Source organism: Colossoma macropomum, unplaced genomic scaffold (genome assembly GCF_904425465.1).
Source record: "Colossoma macropomum unplaced genomic scaffold, Colossoma_macropomum, whole genome shotgun sequence".
NCBI lineage: Eukaryota > Metazoa > Chordata > Actinopteri > Characiformes > Serrasalmidae > Colossoma > Colossoma macropomum.
This window is the reverse complement of record NW_023494809.1, coordinates 14,622,174-14,646,801: the sequence shown is the minus strand read 5'-3', so window position 1 is coordinate 14,646,801 and position 24,628 is coordinate 14,622,174. Positions and strand designations below refer to the sequence as shown.

At 37.9% G+C, this 24,628-nt stretch overlaps 1 protein-coding gene across 1 annotated transcript in view; it reads right to left on the bottom strand.

The window, feature by feature from the left end:
• LOC118798890 (nebulette-like) overlaps positions 1-24,628 on the bottom strand; it is a 203,600-nt gene that overhangs the window by 66,438 nt on the left and 112,534 nt on the right. The window contains exons 12-17 of the mRNA XM_036558502.1: positions 23,573-23,671; positions 14,948-15,052; positions 12,886-12,990; positions 9,761-9,865; positions 8,685-8,792; positions 8,221-8,331 (exon numbers count right to left, since the gene is read on the bottom strand). Coding sequence (XP_036414395.1) covers positions 8,221-8,331; positions 8,685-8,792; positions 9,761-9,865; positions 12,886-12,990; positions 14,948-15,052; positions 23,573-23,671 — 633 coding nt within the window. The remainder of the gene's footprint in view (positions 1-8,220; positions 8,332-8,684; positions 8,793-9,760; positions 9,866-12,885; positions 12,991-14,947; positions 15,053-23,572; positions 23,672-24,628) is intronic.

Sequence of the window (24,628 nt, the reverse complement as noted above, 5' to 3'; positions counted from 1 at the left end):
TCCAGACAATTAACCAAATAAGCCATTCCAAATCTCCCAATCCAACTAAACCCAAGCTGTGAGAAAGTACAGAATGTGTTATCAGCATACCTATCTTTGATCTTCTTAATACCAGGTCTATGCCAGCTAAGAAAAGCGTAATCTTTCATTGAAGGTGGAAATAAGGGATTGGCTGTAACTGGCATGTTTATAGATGGAGATTGAAGACCAAAATGATGCTGGAACTGGCGCCAAATACGTACTGAAGCATTTAAAATTGGGTTAGCAAAAGATCGATTAAAGCTAGATGCCAGGGGAGCACATAATACGGCCATCAAAGATATAGGTCTTGCAGCATCAATCACCACCGCTGTCCATGCAGGAACCCAGTCACTCAACCCATAGTGGCCTTCACACTAAAATAAAATGCTACGGATATTTGCCGCCCAGTAATAAAATAGGAATTTTGGAGACGCAAAGCCACCTACTTGCTTAGGGCTTTGAATAAGCACTTTACGAATTTTGGGGGGCTTACTGTTCCACATAAAATCATATATATATATATATATATTGGTCGATAGTTTAAAAAAAACGATTTGGGCAAAAACAAGGGAATTGATTGAAAGAGATATAAGAATTTGGGGAGTATATTTATTTTAACCGAATTTACTTGGCCAATTAAGGACAGGGGAAGGAACGACCAGCGGGATAGATCTTCCTTGACCCAAGACAATAATGATAAAAAAGTTACATTTAAAAAGTTCGGAATATTTATGGGTCAGGATGACACCAAGATATTTGAAACTGTGTGAGATAATATGGAAGGACAAGGCACTCTGAGGTGGATCATTAGCTGTAATATTAACGGGGAACAATTCACTTTTAGCAGTGTTTAATTTATAACCTGAGAATGAACTGTAGATATTAATGACATGTAGAACATGTGGCAAAGAGATCTCAGGTTCAGTCATAAATAAAACCACATCGTCTGCATAAAGGGAAATTTTATGTTCAAGTCCTCCAAGACTAATCCCCCGAATCCCAGGATCTGTACGAATAGCGATTGCTAAAGGTTCTATTGATAGTGAATATCAAAGGTGAAAGGGGATGACCCTGACGTGTTGCACAAAAAAGAGGGAAAAAACTAGAACAGAGCCCATTGGTGCGCTCCAAGGCAAGGGGGGTGTATACAAAAGCTTAATCCAAGATATATACAGGGCCAAAGCCAAAGTTATGCAATGTGTAAAAGATGTAATTCAATTTCAAACGCTTTTCAGCATCTAACAAAAGTAAAACTTCAGAGGGCGGGGATGGGGTCGAAGAATAAACAATATTCATGACCCTTCTAATTTTGAAAAAAGACAGTCTATGACTAACAAATCCTGTCTGATCTGTATGTATTACTACCTAACAGTTTCAAGCCGTTTAGAAAGCACTTTTGATAGGATTTCAACATCTACATTAAGAAGACTAATAGGGCAGTATGCACCACAGTCAAGAGGGTCTTTATCTTTCTTCAAAATCAGTGAAATGATCGCTTGTCGTAGAGTAGTAGGGAGGACACCCCCTCCAAAGAATCATTAAACATTTCCAATAGTGCAGGAGCAAGTATACTTAATTTTTTTTTTAAGAATTCTGCAGGGAAGCTGTCAGGACCAGGGGTCTTGCCACTCTGCATAGCTTGAGTGGCTAAAATAATTGTCTCTTTAGTTATAGGTGAATCTAACTCAGCTTTGGCTGAAGTACTAATAGTAAGAATTGGAAGGCCTTCAAAAAATGTCTCCATTTGCTGTATGTCAGGAGTAGAATCGGATTTATACAATGAAGAATAAAAGTGTTTAAAACAATTATTAATTTCCAAAGCATCTGTAGTGAGAGTACCACACTGCATACAAATCTGAGATATGAAATTTCGGGCAGATTGCTGTTTACTTAGCTGGGAGGCTAAGATCTTACTAGGTTTATTGCCATGTTCAAAAAAGGATTGCCGTGAGCATAAAAGCATTTGTTCTGCAGGTTGAGTGGAGAGTAAATTAAATTGAGATTGCAGAGCTGTTCTTTTCTTAAAATATCTGGATCTGGGGAGAGGGCACAGATCATGTCCAGCTGTGCAATCTCATTGGTCAACTTTAGCAGTTTTTCTGTCTATTTTGAAAAGTCAAATAAGAAATGGTCCGACCTCGAATCACTGCCTTTAAAGCTTCCCAAGAAAAAAAAGAAAAAACACTCGGTTTACAGACACAAATTTCAGAGTAAAATAGAGATAGTATGTAAATAATGTATGTAATGAACTATAACACAGACACAAGTAGCGAACACTAATATTCAGTTGAAACACTTAGGCCTATTGCTAGATATAAAAAGAATACTGTTTCAAAGATAAGCGAAGGTCCACCCATATGCAGGAGTCGTTTAAAAATAATAATAATAATAATAAAATAAGAATTGACTCCCCTTGGACTAGATCTTGGGCGTTAAGAATCAACTGCAGAGTCGGAACAGGTTCCTCATAGAGGCTAAAGTTTCCGAGTCCAAAAATTCGTCCATACTATATACAACTACTGGGGCTGCATTTTACTCTATAAAATAGAGCAAGAGTCCGAAAAGATTAAGACAAGAACCTCGTGCCTTTGAGTGAAATTGTCAACAGATTACACAGTTACATAGAGGGATCAGGCGCTGCTTTCAAGGTAGGAAGGACTGAGTCACTGAAAAAGGCAGATGCCTCAATCACAGAGTCAAATTTGTGCATGAAACCGCCAAAGGAGAAAACCAGACCAGCTGGATACTGTATGAGAAATTTCAAACCAGCCCTGTGTAGTTTGAGTTTAATGGACTTGAACTCGTTACGACGACACCGTAAATCTGCCGATAGATCCGGGAAAATGTGCACCTTGGAGTTCCTGTAGGATAACTGGCCCTGCTGCTGGGATAGCCAAAGAATTTCCTCTTTGGTTGAAAAGCGAACCAGCATTGACCTGGGATGAGGACCTGGCTGGGGCTTTGGGATCGGGGCTCGGTGAGCTTGATCGATTTCAGGTGCATTGGGGAGCTTTTGCACACCGAATAACTCTGTGAAAAAGGACGCCATGAACGAGGTGGGTTGAGAACCTTCAACCCCTTCAGGAATGCTGATAATATAGAGATTGTTCTCTGGGAGTGATTCTCTAAGTCATCCATCTTCTCTCTGAGCCATTTGTTATGAGAACTCAGTAATTTGCACACTGTTTCGAGTTCTGCGATTCGTTTGTCCGTGTCTGTGGATGCTTTAAAGTCCAGAATTTTAGAGTTCAGAGAGTTAATGCTGGTGGTCAAAGTTTCATGTGATGAACGAAGTTCAGCCAGAAATTCCGCTCTGAATGTGGAAATCTTCCCGTATAGTCGTTGTTAGAACATTTTTCAGCAGAGCAGGGGTTAGCCCACCGCTAGCTCTAAAGTTGGAGCAGGCAATGCTACTCTCACTTTGAGTGCTAGCCTCCTCAGTATGTGGTGAATCCGTCACGTTTCGTTTAGCTTTTGGCATCATGAGGGTTCCAGTAGTGTCTGTCAACTTCAAGGAATAAAAATGCAGTGAAGAAAAAAATGTAATTGTGCCAAGGGACTGAGCAAAAAGAGAGAAGACATGGAGCAACTCCCACACGTCTTACTCCTGCAGTGGAATACCGGAAGTCCCAAGTGATGGAAATTTTTGAGTGTGGATGAAATATGACCCTTTATTTTATTTCTGTTTGTTTGTTATTTGATTTTATGATTAGTTTGTGAAACTGTAAATTAGTTGCTTGATTTTTCCACTGACAGTAACAGAACCAATAACGAGAACTGACCCATTTTCCGTTTTCAATACTGGATTTTGAAATGATAATCAAATGAACAGAAGGTACACGGACCTCCGTGTATTTTTTGGTCATTCAATTTTCATTTCAAATCCAGTATTAAAAAACGGGGAAAAGGGACGCGCCCAGTCTGTGTGCCTTCTGTTCTTTTGATTTTCATTTTAAAAACCAGTATTGAAAAACAGCAATTGGGTCAATTCTCGTTTTTGATTCTGTTATTGTCAGTGGAAAAATCATGAAATAGCTTAGTTTTACAATTTCACAAACTAATCATAAAATCAAATAACAAACAAACAGCAATGGAATAAAGGGTCGTATTCTAATGATCCAGATTTAGAATTTCCCATCATAAGCAGAAATAAACATGCAGAGCGCTGGTATGGAAGCTAAGAAATCACAGAAATCAGGCCTGTAGTTCTGGTGTATTGGCAGGCTATATTACTTTTTGTATAAGCACTTGTATATTTGACCTGTACAAATTATATAAGAAAGAAACGATATAGGGAAGAAACTGAATTCCCACCATTTGATGTGGGCTTTGTGCTCCCTAGATCAAGAAGTATTCTGTCGGTGTTGTGCCAAACTCCCCTATGCGTGCGCGCGCATCATATATGGACACTAGATTACATTCTGTCTTTCAGTCATAATGACCAGTACTGTAGCCTCTTGGTGAGACTGTAGCCTCTCAGGAGAGACTGTCATTCTGCTACGAGAAGTGCTCTTTATTGACACCTGCAGAAAAGGCTCATACAGGGCAGCCTGTTAGCAATGAAGGTCACTTCCGCTCCCTCCGCTTCATCGTAGACACTTAACCCAACTAACTAAACACACCCACGTTATCACCCCTGAAAAATGTTGAATTCCCTCTTTTGATTCAGACCATCATACAAAACGCTCACAGAAGCGAACTGAACACAGGGTCCTGAGCACAGAGACCCCTGGGACAGCTCTAACGCGCCTCTAAAGCTCCTTTCCCCCAAAACCGGAGGCAGCGCCGCCGTCACATGACTATGAGAACACTATGAACCCACATGATCACAGGACAGCGCACATGGCGGGAGTCGTGTTTTTATGCTAATAGAAAAAAGACACATATAAAACGTTATATAGCCTTCCATAATGCCAGATGTAGGCTGACGTTTTCAACACTCATGCTCAATCTTTCCTGTTCTCATAATTTTTTAACCACGTCAGCCTGATTTCTGAGCTCCTGCGACTATGGGTGCACTCTGCAGTTTATTGTTGGTTAATTTAAATCAGTTAAAATCAACCCTTTATTCCATCGCAGTTTGTTTGTTTTTTGATTTTATGATTAGCCTGTGAAACTATAAAATAAAACTAAAAAACTATTTTTTTTGACTGACAATAACAGAATCAAAAACGAGAATTGACCCAATTGCCGTTTTTCAATACTGGATTTTGAAATTAAAATCAAATGAACAGAAGGTACACGGAGGGACAATTCTGATTCTGTTATTGTCAGTGGAAAATTCAAGAAATAGCTTCAATTTACAGTTTCACAAACTAATCATAAAATCAAAATACAAAAAACAGAAGAAGTATAAAAGGTCATATTTTATTTATCCAAATTGAATTTTTTCTATCACTTGAACCGGAAATAAACGTGCAGAGGGCAAGTGTGGTCACAGAAGCTCAGAAATCAGGCAGTAAAAAAAAATTATAAAGACAGAAAAAAACGGGCATTAATGCTGACAGGCCTGCTCCTGGCATTTTGGGAGACTATATCATGTTTTATAGATGTTTGTATATCTGATGTAGATATTCTATTAGCAAAAACCTAAAGCGATATGGGGAAGAGACTCTACAGGACTCCCGCCATTTAACAGCGAAACCAAAGAGAAATGAAAGTCTGCCCTATAATGATGAGAAAAAATAATACTGTAATGTCACGTCATCAGAGTGTTACAGCTACTGTGTTGTTGCTCCAGACTTAAGAATTAAACCTGTGAGCTGTCCCATGTTCATACTGTTCTTATAATATCGTGGCAGCTGCCACTGGCTTTGGTTTTGGGAAGGTGCTTTAGAGGTGCATTATGCAGAGCTGTGCAGAGGGCACCGCCCCGTAAAATGGATTAATGTCATTAATGTTGTTGTTCTGTTAGTCGAAAATGTATGTGTGTTATTTGTGTTATTCTGTAGCCTCTCCCGTGTCTCCTTCTTCACCAAGAAAATCACCATTTCGACTGAAAGAAACAAAACTCTCACTGTGAGACAGAGACTCTGTGTTTGGCTTTAGGTCTTGTTGTGCTGTTTGTTGTGAAGGAAAAGTCTGGATTAACCATTATTTACACACAGAAACAACCGAAATCGCGAGTCTAATCTGTAGCGTCCATATGCCCAAGAGACACGCCTGCAGGTGAAGGGGAGTCGTGGTTTCTGCAAAACCCCTACAAGCAGACCAGATTTCAGTGAATTCTGAGCTTTTTGCGACCACATGTGTAATGCACGCTTATTTCCGGTTAAGGTGATAATTTTTTTATTTGGATCAGTAAAATACAAGCATTTATTCCATTGTTGTTTGATTTTATGATTAAACTGTAAAGCTAAGCTATTTCTTGATTGTTGCACTGACAATAACAGAACCTAAAACGAGAATTTACCCATTTCCCCACTTTTCAATATTGGTTTTCAAATGAAAAATCAAATGACCAAAAGATACACAGACACTCCGCCTTCTCTAATCCTCTCATCCATTTTGCGAAGTTGTGGTCACGAACTGTGATGCTGTAGGCTAGTTAACTAACTAAACTGGCTAGCCAGCTAGTTGTACTGCACATCTCTGATTTAATACTGTCGTGTCAGCGTAGACATGTGGAGCCTGTGGCGGACACCAGAATATCTTATAGTGCGCGTTTACCATGTCTAGTTGTGTGAGAGGTCAAGGGGCAGAGGGTGGGAGGTTTTTTCACATATTAATAGATGTGGCTGCATTGTGCTCTAGTTTAGTTAATCTTTTGCACAACTAACAAGTCAGACTACCCACCGGAAAATCTCCCGGTTCTTCCGATGGGCAGTTGGAGGGGCTCAATAAAAAAAAATGGGAGGCTGGTCGCCGCAGGCCCTCCATCGCTGTGTGCCCCAATGCGACTGCCCACCCTGCCCCTCCTCTAGTCATGCCACTGTTCCACAGCACAGAAGACAGAAAACTTATGTGACATTTCATGTAGTTTTTTTATGTCCTTTTATCATAGGAAAAGTGGGAGTGCTGAGATTGGAATATCACCCCAAACACCGCTCATATGGAGGGAGAACCAATCAGCATTTAGGACCAGACATGACAGGGACTTTCTCTTCTGAATTGCAAACTGGGAGTATCCTGACTCCCAATCACCAATTTCTGAGAAGAATCTCCAGCTCCCCTCTGACTGATCCAATTCTGTCAGACCCTTACTCATCAGCAAACAAGATAACGCATACAAGGTGCACTGAGTCTACTCCCATGATTCCCTGGAAAATGGGGCAAAGACTGATGGTATCGGTCACTGTCTCCTATTTCCTTTTGTGTTAACCATCATGAGTACCTCATTCATCCTGCTGGACTAGGACCCCTATTATTATTTTTATTATTATTATTGTCGTTGTTGTTTTGTTGTTGTTGTTAAAAATATTATTTTATTATTATTTATATTATTATTTTATTATTATTGCTATTATTGTTGCCTTCCGCCTATTGACTGCTGGCACAGGCTCCAGCTCCCCCCGTGACCCAGAAGGATAAGCGGTTCCGAAAATGTGTGTGTGTGCTATTATTGTTATAATTATAGATTTTGTTAGTCTGGACAGCAAAAACACATGAAATATGGGGTTTGAAAATTGGATCCAAACCCCATTTGGAGGTAGTCTGGAATGTGATTCCAATTAGATTTTTACAGATGCCTCTCAGTCTGGACGCTCTGGCTGCTCAAACTTAATTTTTACATCACTCACAACACGACATACAACGAGTGACGGAAGTGCTGGGATTCAAGTAGAGCCTCAAAGATTCATGCCTATGCCAGAGATTAATGAACAGTTTGGAGAGTTAGATGATGGTGATTCCATCTTTCCTGCACCCGCGTTTGCCCTCCACATCACCAGCATAGCTACGTAGTTACTGACGTCTATATTGTTACTATAGCAACGTTTGCAGGTCAGATGGTAATGTCTGGATACACAAATCTGATCAGATCACTTGCAAATAATAGTGCGGACAGACATCTCAAACAATCTAATTTGAGAAACAAATCCGATTTGTCTGTAGCCTGAACATAGCTTTCATAGCTTTATTTTTGCAGCTGGAGCTGTTGCTAAAAATTTGAGAGCAGCAGCTTTCTCCAGGGTGGCAGGGGTACCATTATGTTCTCAAACCTCACAAAGCAAATTTTATTTGAAAGATTTGCAGCTGTACCTCACTGAGAACCTGTCCAGCATTCTTGACTCGCAGGAGATCTGGCGTCTCTTCTAGACTAGTCAGGCCTTTTCCCTTTACCTCCAGCTCCAGATCCTTTCTGTAGTTCTTCTGTAGATCACAACAGACACATTGGAAATGGCTCTTTTACAAGTAATCAGTTCCTATAGGGAATGTGGACAATGCTACATTTAGCAATATGTTGACATTCTTGTAATTAAACCTGAGAATCATACTTGCCTTAAAAGTTTATTTGCATTGCAGACTGCAAGTAATCAAGTACTATGAGAAACGTTGTCTTTACCTCACTCAAGAAGTTGCTGGCATTGCCATGCAACTGGTATTGACTATTTTTTGCTTTTAAGATCTATTCTAATGGTCTTCTTCCATTCCTGATATCAAACACAACAGTGAATAATTATATGCAATATTTAAACAAACCAAAAAATAAAAGTGGACATCACCTCGCTCTGCATTTTCTGAGCCTCCTTGGACACTCTGTAGAACTGTGTATCAACAAACTCCATCTTCAGTTTACCTTTGTTCTTCTCATACTCATGTTTATACTTGACCTACTTCCACAGTCACCATTTACAAAAATTAAACAAAAAGATCAAATGACATTAGCAAACAAAACACAGATATGATAATAAAAACATACTGAAAAATATTTTTTGCTACCGATAATGAGAAGACATCATCACTGCCCTTTCAAGGGAGGGGTTTCCTGTTCAATATCAGTGAAAAAACTGTATTCTGCCAAGTGTCAAGACATATTACAATACTTCAAATGACTACTATTTTTGGTAGATGAATATTGTGAATTTGAATTTGAACGCTGTAACAGATGCCTAAAAGGTGCCAAGCCACCTTATAAGGACACGCTGTGGCCATGTTGCAAACAAGTGTAAAGGCTTTAATCCTTTATTTGGTTTTATTACACATTCCTACAACCTAAGAATACCTCAGGCAGTTTGCATTGAAGTCCCTGTAGTTACTGAATGATAAGCCTGGCATTTCAAGGGGTTAACATGTGGCAACTGTGCCTGTCTGACTGTCTCACCTTCATATTAGTAGAATTTCCCAGATGACGGAAATGCGTATAAATTCTTGATAATACAGTGTGTAGAATTGCCTAAATCGAAAATGTGCTGATTAATGTGACAATTTGTGGCCAATCATTTTTAGTAAATGCCAAAGTAATGACATTCATAATTTTTTATCAAAATTCTACACGTGCCATTTTTCTCTACATTAATTCAAATTACAGATTTCAATAGTTTCATTAATTATCTCATTTAAATAGTTAATCATATGCAACTGCAGTGAGATGCTTTCCTATCTTTTCACTTTTGATATTACAAATAAAAAGAGAAACCCGATTAAATTGTAAATAAAGGGCGTGTACTTTAGACATTTTAATACTATGAGTATATTAGAGGGAGACTTGTGAGTGAAATAATCATAGGAGACCAAATCATCCTTAATTTCAGCAACTTTAATAAAAACATCCTTGATTTCAGCAATTTCAATAGATTACCTGACTGTGCAGAACTGTATTTTCTTTATGGTGGATCTGTTCTGCTGTGTCCAGGGTGAAGTGATAATGTCCTTTAACCTGTTCATACTTCTTCCGGTACTGCACCTGAGGGAAAGAGTTTTCAAATGAAAATGGCTCTTAAATTGATCCAAATAACACCTGGCATTTTTAACTGTGAAAGCAATGAAGGCACTGAAACCCTACTCTTTTATTAGGCCATTGCTTTGTGGATAGTGTGGGTATGTTATACTTTTAGAGAATTCCTGAGCCTTAACCAAAGTTTGGGAATCTTTACTATGGCCCACATGCAAATATAACTATATCTGGGATGCCATGCAGTAGAATGCAGTTTTCTAGCTCAAAGTACCTGCTGTAATACTCAACATCAATGAATGTAAATCTTTATTGTTCCACATGAATAAATCTGTGGCCATTACCCGCCAAGGTCTATCAAGTAGTTTATGGCTGATCATGGGCTCTTTGGCATTTGAGAGATATTGTACTTTTCTATGCCAATGTGGACAGCATGAATATGTGACAGCTTGTCTGCACTTAGAAAGCGAGGAATGGAAATTCTATGGCTATTGAAAATCCCATTTATTCTCCAAAATCATATATTTGACATTAGTCATGCTTTGTAGGTATTTCCTTCTCTCATTGCCTATCCTTCCTTTATGACCTTTTTTCTTTTCCACCCTTTACTGATGGAAATGTTTGCAACCAACGTAAATGGCATACCATCCCTTCTAAATTTGTCCATAGTTGATTTCACTGTCTGTATAAGATTTAGAGGCATATGCTACAGGTTTGCCTTCAGATAACAGGACAGCACCATGTTTTGACAATTTTGATGCATGCATCTACAGTCTAAGCTCCTTTTGTAGGCTAGGACAGGGTCTTGTTATTTTATTTTCTAGCATGCTGGACCATGCTGTGTCTCCTTGGCAAACTCAATTAAATTGTTCAGAAGCTGAATTTTTATGGTAGACAGGCTGGGAGCAAACTTTGCCAGATAATTCACCATACCAAATATCACTTGTAGCTCCACTTTGTCTTTTTCGTGTCTCTCACAGTAGCAACCAATTGTTTGGTCTTATGTCTTTAACAGTAAGGTGATGTCAGAAATAATTCACTGGTTCCAATTATACAGGTTTTGGGGTTCAGCCTGACTCCATACTCATGAGAGTGTTGTTGCATTGTGTCATTTTCAGTCATGTTTATCTTTGGTCCTTCCATAGTCCAGTATGTTATTTACAATTTCTGAGGCACCTTTAGGCCCTCATGCTTTTGTCATTTTTCACTAAAAAGTCTTCCTGGGCTGAAATTATGCCAATGAGTAATGAGTAAATAAAAGGATCCACAGAGTTCAAATACCATGTTGAATGTAGAATTCAGTGAGCTTAACTAACCAAAATCCGGATCTAGCATACAGATAATAGATCTAGCAACGCAGATAATAACAATCTCAGCTAGTAGCTAACAATACGGCAATGAGAGAGATTTAAGACAAACATTGATAATTTGGAGACGGATGAACTTATTTGCATTGATAATCACTCCAACTAGTTTCCTGACATGTTTAATCTGCAACGAGAAACTGTCAAACACTATGGTGCGAAGCTGCAGCTTTTCTTTCGCCAGCTTCTTGTTTGAATTGTCCCGTTCCACCTTAAATGACGGAGCAGTTACATTCTGGCGCATCAGGCACCATTTAAGGTGCGAGAAAAGCGGCTACAGCTGACCTAAAGCTTAAAGCAGAGCAAAGTAAATCTGTGTTTTCGTTTATATTATATTTTTAGACTATACTAGTACATTAGCACATACTGAGACATTTACAGCCTAAATTGGACAACGAACTAAAATGGACACAAAATGTTGTGTCTCCCAAGGTGGTTTAATTCTTGTTGAGAGGACAAAATGGCTCTTGTTAACATTTCGGTTGTCGACCCCTGAGGTAAGCCTACTAAGGGGTGATCAGCACGTGGGGCCAGCGCGTGACCGTTTACTCAAACTGCCCGTGGCTCAGTCAGGATTGCACAGTCGCCACCAGCCCAGTTAACGACCGTGTTCTATGGTTCAAATTTTGCACAGATTGTCTTAAGCCTGTAGCGAAATTGTAGCGAAAATTATCACTATAGCTACATAAAAATTTGCAGGCGCTACAGCTATTAGCTACATTTCATAAAACTGTAGTGGCTACAGCTATTAGCTACAAAAATGTGTAGTTAGCTACAAAAAGTAGCACGCTACCTAGCTACTCCCCCATCCCTGCATATATGAAACATGCCTGTAGGGAAATTCACAACTACAGCCAGTGTGTTTACCAAGTCTGTCAGTTCTGTGAGCTTTGTAATTATGCCAAGCTACTGCACTGACTGCAGCTATTTTTTGAGTCAGCTTAGCAGAGAGAGGTGTGTGCATTTAAGTAGGTAAACTATAAGCCTGGCTTTGAATAAATTGCTCTCATTAAAGAGTGTGGCCTTTTCATAACACTGAATCAATAAACTGTGTGTCTCACTGTGTTCTCCCACTGAATGCGCTGCTTCCTGCAAAATGGTTGCAATTTCTGCATTTTATTAGAACTGTTTGTCTTTAGGCTATTTGACTAGGCCATATGAAATTGTCTTTTCTGTAATCACAACAAAATCAATTAAGCCCATGTTCATGTTTTGCAAGAGACGTTGTTCTATGTATTTCAGCAAGCGTGACCATGGTTGGAAAAAAGTGCTAACTTATGCTAGTTCAAGCTTCTCATGTGCATCTGTTTTCTCAGTGTTGTTCTCAAGTGTGCTGATGTATGGTGGTTGACTGCATGCATAGGCTATTTGCACAGACTCCTGGGGCTTCCAGCTAAAGTTTTGAGCTGAATTCGTGCTATTTGATGAGGCCTTGCAACGTTCATTGCCTTGTCCTTCAAGCTATCCCATCCTTACATACAATTCCTTTTTCTATGCTTTTTTTTTAGATAAAATAAAAAGATATAAGTGAGTAATGAGTTGTCTTTTCGCATATACACTGTAAAATGCATACAATGGTTGTTTTACAAATTTTTACACGCTTGCCATAACAAATGCGGTGGTATATTTCAAAATTGTGATTATAAGAATACAGAAGAGATACTATACATTGCTCTGAATTCTGCTGACATGCAAATTATGGGCCAGATGGAGTAGATTAGGCAAAGCAGTAGCAGGTTTGTGGATCTGTTTCTGACTGCTTTTGTACTTAACCTGAAACAGAAACATGCAAAAATAATAGTTTTAAAATGATGAATATAATCACTTATACCTCTAAAAGGTAATAAATGCTTATTACAATTAAAGTAATATCTGCTACAAACATATTACATCAAAGTTTGTATTTCATCAAATAATTACTGCATCATAGTACTTCACACACACTTCAGCAAACAACCTTCTAAAAATATGTTTCTTTTTCAAAAGTGACAAGCTTTTGAAATCAAGATGTGCCCTAAATTATAACCTCTACAAGGAGGAGAGCTTGTTCTCTGAGGTATGAGGAATTATTCTGGAGTGCTTACAAGACTATTAGGCAAAAAACTCAAAAACATTATTACACAATTGTTCTGAAATTCTTCCAAGCAACATCTAATTAACTCCTTAAATGACCAGGGCAAACTGGCAGGCCCAAAGTTTTATTACACACTTCTATAATCTATAAATAGCTCGGCCAGTTTGCACTGTAGTCCCTGTAGTTACTGAATAATAACCCTTAGTGTGTAAAAAGCCTGGGATTTAAGGGGTTAACATATATTCCCATTTTTACTGGGAATACAATTTCAGGAACAGCTGAATATTTAGGAACATATCTGTGACTTTCTGGTTCACTTGGGTATGACATGAAGCAGGCCAAACATCATTTATCATCCAGCAATATGTGGAAAACTGTTGAATATGGTGACATTCATTAATACCAACAAATAGTATAAAATCCTCATGCCATAACCTTCCACTGTGTAGGAATAATTAAATCATTAGACACTAATACTGGGTATGACAATGATCCAAATTCATATCAAAATAGTTCACAAGAATTTCCAGTGGTTACACTAGTCTCCTGACCTTAACCCCACTGAAACTCTCTAACATTAGATGAGCTGAAAAGAACAATTCATGAAGGATCTGGATTTTTAAGGAAGAATGGTCTCAGATCCCTATATATGTAAACGAGAAAGACATTTTTTGATCATCTTCACAAGGTGCCAATCATTCTGGGGGAAATAGTTTTTATATACTGCATTTAAAGGGGCCTGCAGGATGGAGAATCAGGTGCAGTGAACAAGCAGGCTGATTAGGCTGTGTTCCACATATGCGCGGCTTCTGACAGCTTTTGACTGCCTTTTTTCTGTAGACTACAGGAGACCTGAGAGACACAACCAAGCAGAGCGGAATCCCCATTCTCAGGGATTAGAACAAAAATTTTTTTAATGTTGTTTTATGTTTTATGTTTAAATTAAAAGCTCTGCAGCTCTCATTTCTGCATCCAGTTTACTCACTCCATTCACAAGCCCAGGTTCTACAGGACTGTTTTCTTCACTGTAGTTTAATTTGTTCCCTGAGATTCAGTACCAAAAACACTTATTTTTAATTCATTCTTACATGGCCATTTTCCAACTTTTCTTTATTCTTTAGAATTAAACAGTGTGTTTTTGTTATTATGCCTTAAAGACCGATAAATGTAAATGAATTCATGTTCAGATTGGTTACTCTGCATTGTACTGTCTATGGACTGGGGAGTGAATAGAACATCTTGAAACTTTAACAGTGCTAACATACTACATTTTTTAACATGTTTACAAACTCTTTCTTCAAAAAGCAAGGACATTGAGTTATCCGTGATATGGGCTCTTTAAATAAAAATTCATGTTATTTACCTTTTAAAAGTTTCCTAAAGAGGTCTGATATTTGGCAGCAATTAGAAGCATCTAGTGTAAACTCAGCATGTATAGCAGCCCATCATTGGTAACTTTTTTTAGTTATAAAAAAAGTTATAACCACCATAAAGGAAACTGGATGATAGTGTAAGTTTATAGTTTATCAAAAAAAAAAATAATGTAATATAATTGAAGTATAAATTAATACAATTTACTTTTTTCATTTGTTTTCCATGAATACAACGAGGAATCCATAAGATTCCCAGATGTGTGGAAGCAGTATATTGTAATACCTGACTCACAATCGCTGAGGCAGCTTGTGAATGTTTAAATGACACACAGTCTCTTGGATTGTATTGTGGCTTCTGGGCTTTTGCGAACTTCTGCTTGTAGTATATCTACATAAACAAAGAACATTTTTTTGTGTATATTAATGAGAGAGAGAGAGCAAGAGAAAAAGGGAAACAGAGAGGTAGAGTCAGAGAGGACATCAGACAATAAGGAAGCAAAATACAGCACCCGGTGGACAGTCAGCAGAGGACTATATAAGGAAATAGCTGCAAACAATTATCAGATACACAGAATAAACATTAAGAAAGGCATGATATAAAGGAGACAAACCAAAAACAAAAAAAATAAAAAAACAGAGATGGTCACATGAATTGGGTTTAAATGAGAAAGGTATTACTGAGCAACTAGATTAATAAACTCTTATTAGATTCTGTGCCTGTAGTAATATTTTTTCTGAGCAAGCAGCACCCTTCTTCAAAACTTCTAGCTGCTTTTTGGGCATCAGCAATGTGCATGTAAAAATATGTGGATAGAGGGAGTTAACAATACAACAAAGTCAAATGTTTTTAGAATATTCACGTTACACTTCCTCTTACACTTCAAGTTAAACTTCCACCAAAAGCAGATGATTTGGCAGGTGAGGGTATCATGACTGGATAAAAGTAGCATCCACTGAAGGCTCAGTCTTTGCAAGCAAAGATGGGTCGTGGCTCACCACTTTGTGTCAAACTTCATGAGAGAATTATCAGTTCAGAAGGATTGGAAAGAATTTAGGTCTTTGACTATCATTTTGCAAAAAGATTCAGAGAATTGGGAGAAATCTCAGTCCTCTTTTCCCAGACTATTAAAAAGTATATTTCAAAAATGTCATGTAACACAGTGATAAACATGCCTCTGTCCTAAAACTGATTTATTCAGTTTAATTGCTTAAAATGTTCCCTGTCAGTGTATTACCTTGTTTGCCTAGACATATTTCTAATACTACAGATCCAAATTCGGTAACACTTTACATTAAGGGTCGCTAATCAATCATTAAATATATAATAATCAACTATTAGCTTCCCATTATTTAGTTATTAGTTAACTCTTCATTAAGCATTAGCTATTACTTAGTAATTGATTAAGCACTTATCAATTAGTAATTAAGTACACTGTTAGTTGATAAGTTAGTTTGTCATTAGTTTGTGGCTTACTTACTCATTATGTGTGCTAATTGCTGCTTATTACATTTTACTTAATACATTTTACTTATTACAATACTAAAGTATTTTTCTTCATATAAAGAAGTAACGTGATAACTAGCACTTATGTGTTAATCCCGCTAAATATCTGTTAATTAACTTTCCATTACCTCCATATATTCAGTTGCTTCACTTTCTCACTTTGGTTCATTAAAGATGCTTATGGTCACATCTGACCGTAAGATGAGCGCACACAAATTCATGGACGGTTTTGTTATTCATCACGTTCATCTTGGTTTTTACATTTTACATTACATTTTACATTTTTTTTTACATTTTAATACTTACTGTGCATCTGCACACACAGTGAGGCGAGGGCTTTTGGAGGATGGCCTGGGGTCAAGAAGGGGAGCAAAGAAGCCACTTCTTTCCAAGAAAAAAATCAAGAACAGACTGACATTCTGCAGGAAGTACAGGGATTGGACTGGGGTAAAGTAATTTTCTCTAATGAAGCCCCCTTCAGACTGTTTGGGACATCTGGAAAAATTATTGTCCGGAGAAGAAAAGATGAGGCCTACCATGAGTCCTGTGTCATGCCAACAGTAAAGCATAAAAAAAAAACATTCATGTCTGGCCTAGGGTTGTTTCTCATCCAAGGGAGTGGGCTCAGTCACAATTTTGCCTAGGAACACTGCCATGAATAAAGAATGGTATCAAAACATCCTCCAAAAGCAACTTCTCCCAACAGACCAGGAGCAATTTGGTGATAAATGACGCTTTTTTCCAGCATGATGGAGCACCATGTCACAAGGCAAAAGTGATAACTAAGTGACTCGGTGAACAAAACATTACAATTTTGGGTCCATGGCCAAGAAACTCTCCAGATCTCAATCCCAGTAAGAACCTGTGGTCAATCCTCAAAAAGCGTGTGGAAAAACAAAAACACAGAAATTGTGATAAACTCCAAACACTGATTAGGCAAGAACGGGTTGCTATCAGTCAGAATTTGGCCCAGAAGCTGATGTCCAGCATGCTGGTGGGAATTGCAGAAGTCTTGAAAAAAGAAGGATCAACACTGTAAATACTGAGTCTTTGTGTCATGCATTCGGCTCCCTCTATGGAGGAAACGGACATCATCTCCCAGAATTCTCTGGGAGATCATGTGACTGAGCAGCCGCACTCGGAATCCGACTCTGACGAGAACTCCATTTCCCAGGATACTATGAAGTTTAATGTGACTTCAGACTCTCACAGGCGCTCCTATCAGCGCTCACAATCCCCTGAGTTTTGACTGCTTGCACCTGTGTTGATGATCATATGACAGGTAGTTTAGAGTAGATAAGCCCGGGCTTTAGTTAGAATCACTGCGAGGTATTGTTTCTCTGAGACTACTGAGCGTTTTTCATCCTGTTCTGATTGTTTACCGTGTTTGACCTTTTTGCTTCGTTTGACTCCGTTTTTGCCTATTGCCTATTCCTTTGGTACTTTCGCTTGTGTGTATGATCTGTGTTTTGACTTTCGGACTGTTTTTTGACTACGATCTCTGTTTTTCCCCTTTTGACTACGGCCGCTTGGTTTATATTAAACCACCTGCACTCACCATCCGCACACGTCTGGTTTTCTGTCCGAGCGTTACACTTTGCATAAACTTGAAGTGTTTATTAATAAAGGTTAAAAAAACGTATGAAATGCTCATAATTGTACTTCAGTATACGATAGAAACATCTGATAAAAAGATCTAAAAACACTGAAGCAGCAAACTTTGCAAAAGCCAAAATTTGTGTCATTCTCAAAACATTTGGCCATGACTGTATGTCAATGTTTATAAAAGTTTATGCATACAAATTTTTTCATTATGATTTTGCACTTTTAGGCAACTGAATACACACATTACTTCAAGTTCCATAATTTCTTAGCTAAAGGTTATGAGTATCATAACTACTAACTAAATAATTACTAATAAACTATTATTTATGATGTGTCTATAATCCTAAGAAAATGGTTAATAATGCCTGCGTTATAAATACATACTTATAAAAATTATGAATAAACTATTAGATGATTTACTCTGTAAAATTATTTTACATACACAATGTTTTACATAAACAAGACTTGTTTACTGAAATGAGGGCTTCACTTAATGAACATGTATGATAGAATGCAGCCTAATGTAACATATGACAGCAACATAATGTAGTCTACTTACTTACATTTATCACATATTATCAGCCAAAGTTAACTAATGTATGTGGCCTGACCAGGGCTGGCTTGAGGTACATAAGCATAGTTTAAAAAACAATTTAAAAATAGTAGTTTTTAGCTTTTTTGTTGTGGGACTAACCACACAAGCTACCCATTATCTAACTAAAACACTTTGTACACGATAGCTTAAGGTTACACTTCAACAGAATCAACATCCTTAGCACTCTGTCATGTTGCTAAATATCCTAGTTGTGACAGTGCTGTGAACTACATTTTGGATGGTTTAATCTCTGCGATATCACTTTATGAATAGCTCTGGTGCTCCCAGTTAAAATCAAGTCCACTCTATCAACTCCACCGTCAGGAATCGAGAGATTCAACTCCAACTCCAGAAAACCCTGAGTTGTGCATCAATAGGTAGGGCTACCAGAGCAAGTTGTACTTTTGCACCCTCATAAATACAATTCATAAACAGTGCTCAATTTGAACAAAAACCCACCTATTCAAAAATCAAGTGTTTATCGTAAATCAAATTAACTTATTAACCAAAAGCACTGGACAAACATTTATGCATTTGTCGAAAAAAGGTTAATCAGTTAATTGTTAACATCTCTACTTCTGATTACCCTGCAAATTTTCTGTGAGGTTTACCTTAGGGAACTGAGACGGCCACTGCAAAAGCTTGATTCTGTGGTCAGTGACACATTCTATACTACTGACAAACATCAGTTTAATACATCTGAGGACAGTATAATGCAAGTTCTATTAAATTCACAAGACAAAGCCTACTACAGCATAACAATATTAAAACAGTCTTTATCTGTCCACAAGTATTAAGTACACAATATTGTTCCTGAGTGTTGGGATTAAGACATTTTTGACTTTTTTTTTTCTTCAGATAAAGGTTCTTTAGTTCTGGGGGTTCCCAGACATGGAAGACCCTGTAATTAAATGTAATTCTTAAAATGATATATTTTATTATATATATTTCACATCCATAGGAATATTTTTCTATTGCAAAAAATATTCATATAAAATCATATAAAATATGAAGTAAGACACAAGTGGTGACTAACATTATGTGTTTCATTTCTTAACATGAACAACATAGAGGAAGTTTCCTGGATTTGGATTAAACATACTTTAGTCTAGGCTTAGGCTTAATCTAGATATGGGAGACTGGCCCATGAGGTACTACATTAATAATAGTTAGCTACATTGGTATTCCAACTTTAGACTTATCTATCGACTTGTGCTGCTCAAACAGTTGCACGCATGCAGTGGAGTTCGCACAAAACAGCCATGTCTGAATTATCCACAGGAGTGGGAATGGCCAGGTTTTACTAAGGAAACCTGAGTAGAAAAGTTTATTTGGAATAGACTGGAAAAGGGAACATATATTTTGAAAAACAAACATGAATGTTATGTTATCTGCAAAGGGCTGGCTTGGCTGCAAAACAGAGGCATGCCTGAGTTATCCACAGGAGTGGGAATGGCCAGGTTTCACTAGGGAAACCCAAGTAGAAAAGTATATTTGCTTACAGAAAAGTCCTGCTTCTGTTTCCCAGCTTAGTCATGCCCTTACAGCTGATTTTGCCCGATCAGTAACCCAAAGAAACATGATGAACATCACTTTCATCATGTTGAACCATTCTCTGCATAGGTATGTTTGTGGTTTCTGTTCAGCCTGTCTTATCCAAGTATTCAAATAATACTCTGTAATCTGTAACATTTTAAGAACTGACCTGATCATGGTACTGTCATACCTCGTAGATGGGTATCATAAGTTAGGTAGGATATTTGGTATCACACCATGCACAAATTTTGTTTAAAAAATTGGAATTACTTGTCATGTAAATATCTTTTTGAAATCTTACTTACTAATATTTTCTGCAACGTAGATTTAAATATTTTTAAAATAAACACCAAAATACATTTGTGGGTATTTGATTCAGTATTTCAAGTACACTGGCAAGAACACAAACTTGTTAAATGATAATAAACCATATTTTGCATTTAACAATAAATATCTTAAATATTTTCGAATTCCTGCCTCCAAGTATGATCACCACATTTGAAGTATGAATTCAGGAAATAAATTTTATTATAACCTCATTCTCGATGTTGTACAGCTTTCTCAATCTCAATCTCAATCAAATGACCATGTCCAATAAGTAGACCAAAAAAACACCACATATTGTTGTAAAGTTTGTCATACTATGAACATATGAAAGGTCCATTTACTGCAGCATTTTAACATAAAAGGCTGCCAAAGTTACCAGAACAGTTCATTGACTTAGTAATATGCACTCCATTCAAATGACACGAGACAAATTCTACACATCATAATATGGCTATTACTAAACAGTAGACTCTTATTTAAAGAGTATCAGACTATAGGAGAAACCAAATATGCGGTAAATGCATTACAGCATTTTTAAGCAAATGGCAACCAAAGTTACCAAATCAGTTCATTTATCACGATCACGATCCAGAAACGCTGCCAGTCTTCTCTGGGCCAAAGCTCATATAAAATGGACTGAGGCAAAATGGAATCGCCATGGATGCTGTGTCCTGCGGACTCAAGAGGAGAGGGACTATCCAGCTTGTTATCAGCACACAGTTCAAAAGCCTGCATTTCTAATGGTATAAGGTTGCATTAGTGCCTATGGCGTGGGCAGCTTGCGCATCTGGAAAGGCACTATCAATGCTGAACAGTATATAGTGGTTTTAGAACAACATATGCTCTTTCAGGGAAGGCCTTGCATATTTCAGCAAGACAATGCTAAACCACACACTGCATCCATCACAACAGCATGGCTTTGCAGAAGAAGAGTCCGGGTGTTGAACTGGCCTACCTGAAGTCCAGACCTTTCACCAGTAGGAAACGCTTGGCCCATCATGAAACGAAAAATCCAGCAAAGAAGACCCAGGACTGCTAAGCAGCTGGAATCCTACATCAGACAAGAATGGGACAATATTCCTCTCCCAAAACTCTAGCAATTGGTCTCCTCACTTCCCAGACGTTTACAGGCTGTTGTTAAAAGAAGAGGGGATGCTACACAATGGTAGACATGTCCCTGTGCCAACTTTTTGGAGATGCGTTTCTGCCATCAAGTTCTCAATTAGTTAATATTTTTCATGAAATAGTAATATGTCTCACTTTCAACATCTGATATGTGTTCTATGTTCTATTGTGAGTAAAATATGGGTCTATGAAATTTGCAAATCATTGCATTCTGTTTTTATTTACAATTTACACAGTGTCCGAACATTTTTGAAATTGGGGTTGTATAAACACAGAAAGTCGTACTTTTCCATTTATGGCTGCAAACGACATTTATCTTTTTCAGGTAAAGAACCAAACTTACTTGTCACGTAACGATAGCTAAACCTAACGAGGCTAGTCATAGAGTGAATTTAAACTTACCAAACTGTCTTCCTTTTAACTTGTTAAATTCTTCAGTTGCTGTTTGCTGGTTTAAATCGTCACATGGACTACACTTATTTATAATAAAAATTGAATTCAGCTCATTCAATATTTAGAGTTTTTTACACTCCTCCACTTCTCTTTCTACAGTTTAGCGGTCAGCTTGCTGTGCAGCTACAATCGTCATTTTTTGTTAATTAAGTCGCACAAGAGGTTCTTAAAGGAACATGCACCACTTTAGGAACAAAACGTTATTATGTGAAGTTTATTAACTTTCAGTCTTTTCATTTTCTTAAATATTATTAGTACCACTATATATTATTACAATTATGTATAAATTACATATATTATGCCCAAAATGGCCCTAACAACTAATTATTAATCAATAAATTAGTAAGAATTAAACAGATAAAGAAACTTAGTATAGAATAGTTTTTCTCTCTGATTACTATAATCATAAGCTTGGGTAAACTTGCAGAGAGCCTTTCATGGAAAGGAGAATCAGTATTATTCCACTCAGCACTGATGACTTCAAACAGCTAAAAAAAAGACATTGCCAAGTTAGTTTGTTATTAATGTGAGAACAAATAGTCTAACTTTTTTTTAAACAATTTCTTTATGCTGTTTCACTGTTTTATTTATAGTGTTTTACACTAAAATTATATTGTCATACTAATATTGAAGACATAAATAGCAGTGTACATGTCATAGCAACATTCAAATAACTTTAATGTACCAATGTTGAGGACAAGTTGAAACCCTAATGTTATAGTAAAATTGAAATAATGTTGACATTTCAAAATTGAAGTGAGGCTGACAAACCGTCATGATAACATTAAAATTATGTTGACATGTTGGATTATCTGTTCGCTAGCCGCTGCGTACTGCAATTCAAAACCATTAAGGGCCCAACATGGGTAAGTTATGTAGGTCTAATGTGGAGTGACCCACAGTGAGCCTGTGTCAGGTCATCTGAGGGCAAGCCCAATAGTGTACTGCACACCCAAATGCAATAAGAGCCCACAGTGGGCCTGTGTCAGGTTATCTGTGGGCTAGCCTAGTGGTGTACCGCCTACCCAAATCCATTAAGAATCCAACGTTAGCTAAGTGATGTAGGCCCAGTGCGGAGAGACCCACAATAGGCCTGTGTCAGATTATCTGTTGGCTAGCCCAATAGTGTACAGCCCACTCAAATCCATTAAGGGCCCACAGAGGGCAAAATGATATGGGCTAGTCCAGTGGTGCACTGCACAAACAGAGACCTTTTAGGGCTCACTGTGGGCTGACTCACAGTGGGCCAGCATAGGGTTATCTGCTGGCTAGCCCTAGCCCAGCCCACAGATATGCCTAAGTGGGCCCACATGGGCATGTTTGCAGGGGATGAGCTACTGTCTCTAACTTTACATCTACAAGGTGGAACAACAGGGTAGTAGTATCTAATAGAGTGACAGTGAGTTGACATAGTATTCAAAAACTCCAGCCGCACTGCTGTGTCTGATCCACTCAGACCAGTGCAAAACATACAACACTCCACACGTCAGTGTCACTGCAATGCTGAGAATGATGCACTACCCAAGTAATACCTGGTCTTGGAGGTCCTGTAGGGGTCCTAACCACTGAAGAACAGGCTGAAAGGGGGCTAACCAAGTATGCAGAGAAACAAATGGACTACAATCTATTGTAGAACTACAAAGTTCAATGGTAAGTGGAGCTGATAAAATGGACAGTGACCGTGGAAACAAAGTATGTGTACCTAATAAAGTGCTCAGTGAGTGTACACTGCGTACACAACAGTGTTGAGTGAAACAACTTACAGTGCTAGCTAGTTTTGTAGCCTTTATAGCACACAGGATGTCTGGTCTATCCGCCACCTCATGGAACTTGTGCAGCTCTTGATTCTTTCTATAGGTCACCTTGAGGAAAATGCAGAAATGCAGATGAGAAAAACTCACTTTTAAACTTCTCACAATGCATGTATGTATGGCATATATCAATTGGTGTGTTTGTATCTCTCAGATGATTCCAATAGCTCTTCGCCACTGACCAATGCAGTATAACATGGTGCGGTCAGAAATTCAAAGATCACACATTTTGTCATCATTTCCATTGCAGAGTGATCTGTACCATAAACGAGTATCCATCCAGAATTTGATTACGCCTCTTGCTGGGATACCACGTGTCCCAAACCAGGACATATCGGTGAAACCAGACCATTTGACTGGTCAAATGCAATCATCTGAAAATTGTCATGTTGCATCAACCAGGTTGGGAAACTGCTATTTCGTTAAAATGCTATCTTCATGTAAACTAAATGTAGAGTAAAAGGCAGTGGGGAACCAGGGCTTGACAGTAAGCATTTTTGAGAAGAAAATGCAAATTTCACTTGTCTGAAGGACAAAATCACAAATCTCATGATTTTCTGAGCTACCGATAAGTGATCAGTGCCTACATTTTAAAAAAAGCCAGAAAATGAACGCATTAGCATTAACTGAGTCCTGCTTTTTACGATGGTTACTTTTGCAGGTAACAGCTATTTCTCAGCCAAACTTCAAAGCATGTAGAAGCAAACCTCTCTTGTTCTCCTCCAAGTAGGAATAAATTTTCATTCTCATTTAGACACGTACACGTAGTGTTAGTTTATGGATAGACTTATTTCAGAGCTTTATCTGGTATTTGGCTTCAAAAACATTCTGACTGTTACAGTGTCTGCCCTCTGAGGAGACTCTACTTGGAGCACTAGCTCCACTACTCTTATTTCTTTGTTAATTTTTGATAATAAAAAAAAAAAAAATAAATAAAACAGAGCTGTGGCAGCTACATGCTAGGGTTCTTTACTGAGTCACTACAAAACTGCAACATACAAGGTAAAA